This window comes from Gymnoscopelus braueri (genome assembly GCF_963280865.1).
Source record: "Gymnoscopelus braueri genome assembly, chromosome: 19".
Classification (NCBI taxonomy): Eukaryota; Metazoa; Chordata; class Actinopteri; order Myctophiformes; family Myctophidae; genus Gymnoscopelus; species Gymnoscopelus braueri.
Genome location: NC_137621.1, coordinates 12,310,310 through 12,318,342, shown reverse-complemented (window position 1 = coordinate 12,318,342; position 8,033 = coordinate 12,310,310). Strand labels below are relative to the sequence as shown.

The 8,033-nt window shown below is 44.0% G+C and overlaps 1 protein-coding gene across 2 annotated transcripts; it reads left to right on the top strand.

The window, feature by feature from the left end:
- The first annotated feature begins 1,156 nt into the window (after positions 1-1,156).
- Positions 1,157-4,826, top strand: LOC308073931 (uncharacterized protein). 2 transcript variants are annotated; one of them, XM_080413214.1, is made up of 7 exons: positions 1,157-1,285; positions 1,992-2,193; positions 2,383-2,435; positions 2,682-2,819; positions 2,930-2,994; positions 3,283-3,368; positions 4,005-4,826. In XM_080413214.1, exons 4-7 carry the CDS (start codon positions 2,748-2,750, stop codon positions 4,127-4,129), a joined length of 348 nt encoding a protein of 115 aa, XP_080269340.1. In that variant the 5' UTR covers positions 1,157-1,285; positions 1,992-2,193; positions 2,383-2,435; positions 2,682-2,747; the 3' UTR covers positions 4,130-4,826. The 2 variants fall into 2 exon arrangements, with proteins under 2 accessions (XP_080269340.1, XP_080269341.1); XM_080413215.1 differs by having other exon boundaries at positions 1,192-1,285; positions 1,980-2,193.
- Positions 4,827-8,033: the final 3,207 nt, after the last annotated feature.

Here is an 8,033-nt window from a genome sequence, read left to right as displayed (position 1 = left end):
ATTCAAAGCTGCCAACAATATGCCTCCATCTCAGGGCTATGAAAGAGCAACATTTTGGGAATGAGCACAAGATAGCAACGGCATATATGCAAAAGGATTCTGCCTTGGCAGCTATCAAAATGAGGGATGTGAAAGGATTGCAGGCATTTTCTCTCTTCCTCAGAGGCTGCTGCAATGTGATGGAAAATATGGTTTATATGGAGGAGATGAACGTTGTTTCAAATATGGGGACCATTCTCATGAAGCTGCCATACAAGCTCAGATAAACCTGGAGGAACAAGGCATGTGAGCTACAGGTGAGGCATGGACATCGTGCTAAGCTTTCTGACCTTGTAAAATTCATAGAGAGACAGGTAAAAATACTGTCTGACCCGCTGTTTGGAAACATCCAAGATGCTAAGCAAACTACAACTGTCAAAACCTCAACCATCATCAAACCAAGAGACACAAGAGACATTCCAAGAAGCAGTTCTGCCACAACAGTAACACCCATAGAAACAGCAGTGCAGTCAAATGGAGTGGAAATAAGTGTATTCATCAGCTATAATAATTATTGTCTTTTCTGCAATAAAAGTGGTCACACATTGGAGCGGTGTCAACAGATGAAAGAGAGAAGACACAGAGAGAAGATGGACTACTTAAAGGAAAGGGGAGTCTGTTTTGGCTGTTTGAAAAGAGGACACATAAGCAGAGACTGCACAAGTCGTTTAACCTGTGATGCTTGTGAACAAAACCATCCTGATATACTCCACATTGAAGAAACAGAAAAGAAATCAATAGGAAACAATGCTGTCGTCTCACCTCACACATGTGGTCATATTGGGGCCGGTGATGAAACCTCCATCTTCTCCATAGTACCCGTTCAAGTGAAGAGCCACAAGGGAGACATTGTTGCAAACATATGCATTGTTGGACCATGGAAGCACATCCACATTCTGCACTGAAAACTTAATGAGAAGGCTAAACATTACCGGACAAAAAAACAAATATTCTTCTCCGCACAATGAACCAAGTGAAGCCTGAGACCAGTCACCATATCTCAGGATTGGAAATAGCCAAGTTGGTGGACACAAATGATTTCATACAACTCCCTAATGTGTTCACTCATAAAACCATGCCTGTTTCACAACACAATATTCCAAAACAACAGGGCTTGATGCATCACATTTAAGCAGTCACCTTTTGTTTACAAATCAATATTTGGTATCTAAAGAACATTCTTTGTCTTTTCCAGGCTCCCGACATGCAAGTGTAGCACCTCGGAGCAGAGAAATGTCCACACCCCGTGAGTATTCACTTTCTTCATTGCACCAACAAATTTAAAGTACATTCAGTACAAGGTGTTACATGTTGTGCATACTAAAGAAATCATTACCATACCTAATTCACAAGCAATGAGTAAGTACTGTAGTTACAGGCTCAATGTGTTTCAGGCTTGCCTCGCCCGGTGGAGCGTGCTGAGGAATCGCGGTGCAGGGAAATGTCTACACACAGTGAGTATGCATCACATTTAAACATTCACCATTTTGTTTACAAATTGATATTTGGAATCTAAGCACATACTTTTTTTTACAGGCTCTCGACATGCAAGCCTAGCACCTAGGAGCAGAGAAACGTCCACACCCAGTCAGTATAAATATCATTTAAGCAGTCACCTTTTTCCTTACAAATCAATATTTGGAATCTAAGAACATTATTTATCTTTTCCAGGCTCTGGACATGCAAGCCTAGCACCAGGTAACTTTAGGGCACAGCATCAGTAGCGACTGACTTCTACTGGTTGGTCTCCAGCCCTCATCGCTGCCCTAGTGATTTCCTACAGCTTGGTCTATGCCTTCTGTCAGCAGGGCCACTGAACTACTGTATGTGTATCAGAGGAGATGTGTGATTGTCAACATCTAAGACCAACCAGTAGGGGTAGTCTTTTTCAGTGTGACATGGTATTGTAGTAGTATTATGTCCAAGTATTAAGTCTTTAGTGATGGCTCCAGCCATCAGGCACAGTGATGGCTCCAGACACAGTGTCAGATACCGGCACAGCATCAGGTCCAGGACCAGCCACGACTCCAGGTACAGCAACAGCTCGGAGGCACTCTGTCAGGTCCAGACATGATGACAGGTCCCACCGCAGTGATGGGTCGAGGGACACGGTCAGGTCCAGACATGACAGATCCAGGGACACCGTCAGGCATGGTGAGTTGTCCAAATGCCCCAAGTAATCAAAACCTTTACAATTCAGCAAGTAGTATCGTGTACCCCTAATTGTTACAATATGACATATTTTATTATTTCTCATCTAATGTATAGTCATCTGTCTTGGAAAGTTTTAATGCAAAAATATCACTTTGTAATTTCTAAAATGTACTTTTGTTCTTATTACAGGTGCTATGCAGTGACTGAGAGGCCAACATGGGCATTCCCATTGCCAACACAAGGTAAGTTCTGAGCTATTTCAATTAAGACAGGACACTGGCCAAGAAAACTGGGGGACTCTTAATTTGCAACCCTTCTCTCTTCTGCCCTTTCTCTCCTTTCTTCCTTTACTGTTCTCTCTGTCTCCTCTCCTATCGGGACACAAAAACTGCTCTTCAATTATAGCAGTGTTTTGTATCATTGTAGGGTGGTGTCTATAATGTCAGATAACATTTCTTTGTGTTAATGTACACTTACTTATTTTTCAGTATACCAGAAGAAAGTCCTGACCATATTAATATTCATTAAAGAACCTGCCTCTTCAGCGGCCAGTCATGTTGAGAGACATGGAGGACTTCCAGAGAGAGGAGCAACTCCTCAGTGATGTCCAAGCTTTTAATACCCTGGTAGGCTGTACAAGAGTCTGGAAGTAATGAACAGCATAAGATGCACTCGCACACTTTTTATGTTCCTCTGGGGTATGTCAGTGAAAGTTTTCATGGACTTATTCCAACAGGTGCTGCAACTTTCCCGTAATGGAGGGAAGGACGTTAAGGACTGTGTCCACAAAGTTCTTGACAGGTATGTTTCAACATACACTATGAGTTAACCCTTGTGTGATGTTTGGGTGCGCTGTGGTTTTCAATGTCTGAACACTTATTTGGTTAATTCTTCTAGATGAGGGCCTGACTGCATGTTTCCATTAATTTGCCTTTTTTTTTTGCTTAACACTTGAACCCTCTGTTATGTCATGTCAATGACATAATGGTTGAACATTAAGTGAAAATTAGTAGTATAAAGGGTTTATACCATGTTTTACAATAAATCCTAATCCTACTACATTATTAAATGTAATTTGTTTTTCTTCAGGCTCTTCAGTAACAGTCTGATGGCACGGTTGAACATGAAGGGGAAGGGGGAAAAAGAGAAGACTGCGACTTTTAGCGCAATACAAGGTAAGCCCATATTTCATGTTGACCAAGGACAAATCTAAATTTAATTGGGTAAAACATGTCCTTCCCTGTTGACATAAAAAAATACAATGCCAACTGTCTACCGTTACCGTTGCTATCATAACATTTTAAATAACTGTGGTGGTTAGGTGTAGAAGGGAGATGGCTTTGTATTAAACTAGTTGTGGATGTACAAGCAACACATTTTTGCATGTCAATATGGAGACTCGCAATCAGTTTTATTGTCACTTCCACAATACACACTAGGCATACAGGGGAGCAAAATACCATTCTCCACAACTCATGGTGCACATTAAAAAGAGGCAAACATTAAAAAGTAGAGAGCAGACAACATTGGTAAAAAGTGCTGATGCATTCAAAGTGCAATATAGATGCAGTACTATTCAAAGTGCTATCCATCTTTAAAGATGTTGGTTTTGGGGGCAATATATGGCGAGCATGGGTTCAGGGTTCTGATGGTTTGGGGCAGCTGTTGGATGACCTGCTGGTGCTTCCCCCTGAGCTCTTGAACCTCCTACCAGATGGCAGGAGTTGAATCGAGCTGTGTATTATGTCAGATAGGGACTAGGACAGCATGTTGCCGTTGCACATTTTTTATTGTCTTTTTCTACTATGCAGATGCAGTCATGAAATTCGACCCAGAAGCCACAGAGGACCTCATAAGGCAGCATGCCGCAGACCACCTCAAGCATGCTCCAGCGAGAAGGGGAGGCGGAGGACACACAGCAGGCACTCAGGACTGATTTAACTTGAACTTTCACTGTCCATTGTGGGGGATCTTAGTGTCACAGTATTGTACAGTATTGTGTAATTTGAACTTGTGTTCTGTTCAACGAAGTAGCTCTGGTTGGACCTTACCCTGGTAGCTCACTGGCCATTCAGTACAGCACTTGTTTAATATTTTTCAGTTGTTGTGGAACCGGCCCAAGCAAAAAGGGTGTCCCTGCAAAGTAGGCTGTGCTATAATGTTTTTTTATTATTATTTTCATTTGACTAGTGACGTGTAAAAAAAAAAGGAGAAGTTAACTGTTCTGTTCTGGATCAAGCTTAATCAGCCCTAGTGACTGCTGTGTGTGTTTGTGTGTGTGTGTCCTTCTGTATGACCTTCTGTATTCAGTCTTGAGCTAGACGGCATGGAACAACATTGTGGGAGTTAAGTGGCTGTCCCGCTTCTGTTCTGTCAAAAATAATTCAAAGCTGGCTTGATCTGCTGTTTGTTTGAATACTTAATTAGTCAGAAAGGTAAACGTCATGAGGTACGTTAAGGCTAAAAGGATAACACAAGTCCTGCGGACTTGTTTCCATTGTGGTCCTATGAACTAGATTACCTTTCAGGGGGTCTAGTTCCAGTCCACAAATATTCCACAATCATATGGAATATTTGTGGAATACTGTAATTGTGGAACATTTGTTTGCGCAGCTGTGTATTCACAAGAAAAATAAAGAGATAATAAGGAAATAAGTGTGTATTGATTTGTGATTTCTTTGTAAACCTCTGTGTACTGTATTCCCAGTTTTCAAAAGGTGGCATAACCATTTGATCCTGTTCATTTTCCTGTAGCTTTGTTTGATTAGCTTAGCAGCATGTTAACTACTAACTATGTTAAAGCTACAGGAAAATGAACAGGAAATGGGGATTACAGTTATGCACCGAGCCTAGAAGAAGTATAAAAAAGATGTCTATAATTAGTCTAAATTTGACATAGAAAAGATCACCACATTTGGACTAGAATAAGCCCTTATGTAGAGGTTTGGACGTTCAGAAGACGTCAGACAAAGAAGCAATAAAAACTTTCATTCTGCACCCTCCAGGGACCAAAATGGGACGTTCAAAAATGACCTCTCATTGCACAGTGGGAATAAAATAACATACTGTATGTGTGAAAACATCTGTTCCATTCCTGTTGTCCTCTGAAGATGAAAAGGTCGAGCTCGTTTCCCTGACACCCAATTGTTATAATTGATCGTTCCTTCCGACCGACCGAGAGGCACACCGGACCGAGGTGGAAGGGCAACACTGCCCTCTAGTGGATAAATCCAGTTTGTACATGCACATGTTAACCCAGAGTACAGAAGTCCTGACGTCACTCGTCCATCCCCTGGGTCGTAAAGTAATTTCCCTATGGAGAATAACATTGGGTCATCATAGAATCGTCTCATATAAGAATTGTGGTCCAAAAATAAACAAACTGCCTCGGCGATATTGTCAGGGAGGAGCCTCTGCATCGTTTATGATAGTCAGAAATTAGAAATGTCTTGCTCAGGAACATCTTGACTTGCTGCTGTGGCTGAGCCTTGAACCTGTTACCTGTGGCTCAGTAGTCAGTCACTCTATCCATTCACCTATACAGCTATCTCCTCGGAATCTGTGGTTCTAAAATGTTTTGTTGTCAACCCCCCAAATTCACATGTATTTGGGCAGTGGACCCCAATGTGAAAAGATGTAGTGTCAGGGCCCCCCATGAAAAAGATTTATACTTATGCTGTTACACATTTTTTTAAAGTTATTTGTCTTGTTTGTTGTTCAAGTCAAAGCACCAGGAAGGCTGTACTTCTTAGCCAACAGTTAGCTCAATGGGTTGAGACGCAGTATACATGATCCAGAGGCCATGAGTTCGAATCCCACTGGTGTCTTTACTGTGATGCTTTCCTTTGCAGACTGGCTTCCAGAAGATCAAATAAAAGCCACCAGGAAGGCTGTACTTGTCAGCCAACTGTTAGCTCAATGGGTTGAGATGCAGTATACATGATCCAGAGGCCATCAGTTCAAATCCCACTGGTGTCTTTACTGTGATGCTTTCCTTTGCAGACTGGCTTCCAAAAGATCACGTTAAATCCACCAAGAAAGGTGTATCTTTCAGCCGACAGCTAGCTCAAATGGAAGCGCATCTGTCCAATAACTTGGCTTGACTTGACTTGAGTGGGTTCGATTCCCACTCAAGTCAAGTGTCCCCGGTAAATTGGGGCAACGGATAAATTGACTGATATCCGTAGAATAACTTGTAGGAATGTCCTGGTTCAAATCCAGTCACCACCTTAGTAACTGTGACCAAATCTGGTGAAGTGTCCCCGGTAAATTGGGGCAGCGGGTAAATTGACTAATATCCGTAGAATAACTTGTAGGAGTGTTCTGGTTCAAATCCAGTCACCACCTTAGTAACTGTGACCAAATCTGGTCAAGTGTCCCCGGTAAATTGGGGCAGCGGGTAAATTGACTGATATCCGTAGAATAACTTGTAGGAGTGTCCTGGTTCAAATCCAGTCACCACCTTAGTAACTGAGACCAAATCTGGCCAATTTGATCTCAGTTACTAAGAGATAGAGGGTGGGTAGAGTAGTGGGTGGAGTAGAATAGGGGAGGAGTAGGAGTAGGGGGAGTAGTAGGGGGAGGAGTAGTAGGAGGCAGAATAGGGGGAGGAGTAGGAGGTAGAATAGGGGAGGAGTAGGAGGAGGCAGAATAGTAGGAGGCAGAATAGGGGGAGGTAGAGTAGTAGTAGGGGGAGGAGGAGGCAGAATAGGGGGAGGAATAGTAGGAGGCAGAATAGGGGGAGGTAGAGTAGGAGGAGGAGGCAGAATAGGGGGAGGAATAGTAGGAGGCAGAATAGGGGGAGTAGTAGGAGGCAGAATAGGGGGAGTAGTAGTAGGAGGCAGAATAGGGGGAGTAGTAGGAGGCAGAATAGGGGGGGGGGAGTAGTAGGAGGCAGAATAGGGGGAGTAGTAGGAGGCAGAATAGGGGGGAGTAGTAGGAGGCAGAATAGGGGGGGGGAGTAGTAGGAGGCAGAATAGGGGGAGTAGTAGGAGGCAGAATAGGGGGGGGGAGTAGTAGGAGGCAGAATAGGGGGAGGAGTAGGAGGCAGAATAGGGGGAGGAGTAGGAGGCAGAATAGGGGGAGGAGTAGGAGGTGTAGGAGGAGGCAGAATAGGGGGAGGAATAGTAGTAGGCAGAATAGGGGGAGGAGTAGGAGGCAGAATAGGGGGAGGAGTAGGAGGCAGAATAGGGGGAGGAGTAGGAGGCAGAATAGGGGGAGGAGTAGTAGGAGGCAGAATAGGGGGAGGAGTAGGAGGATGCAGAATAGGGGGAGGATTAGTAGTAGGGGGGAGTAGTAGGAGGCAGAATAGGGGGAGGAGTAGGAGGATGCAGAATAGGGGGAGGATTAGTAGTAGGGGGGAGTAGTAGGAGGCAGAATAGGGGGGTAGTAGGGTGGAGGGTTATGGTTAGCGCCAACATTCCTATTTTTGTCTTCCTATTATTGCAAATCTCTATTAAAATTTCACCTCCACACAAGTGCTTGCATGCATGCATGCATGCAAATCTCTAATAAAATTTCACCTCCACACACATAACTCTCTCCTCCCCGTCCACTGTGCCTCCTACTCCCTACTCCCCCTATTCTGCCTCCTACTCCTCCTCCTACTACTCCCCCTACTACTATTCCTCCCCCTATTCTGCATCCTCCTACTCCTACACCTCCCCCTATTCTGCCTCCTACTACTCCTATTCCTCCCCCTATTCTGCCTCCTCCTACTCCTCCTACTCCCCCTATTCTGCCTCCTACTCCTCCCCCTATTCTGCCTCCTACTACTCCCCCTATTCTGCCTCCTACTACTCCCCCCCCCTATTCTGCCTCCTACTACTCCCCCTATTCTG

Coding starts and splice junctions, on each gene's coding strand:
- LOC308073931 (XM_080413214.1), top strand. CDS start 2,748: ATGTTGAGAGACATGGAGGACTTCCAGAGAGAGGAGCAACTCCTCAGT. Junction 2,820..2,929: donor TCCAAGCTTTTAATACCCTG/GTAGGCTGTACA, acceptor TTATTCCAACAG/GTGCTGCAACTTTCCCGTAA. Junction 3,369..4,004: donor GACTTTTAGCGCAATACAAG/GTAAGCCCATAT, acceptor TCTACTATGCAG/ATGCAGTCATGAAATTCGAC.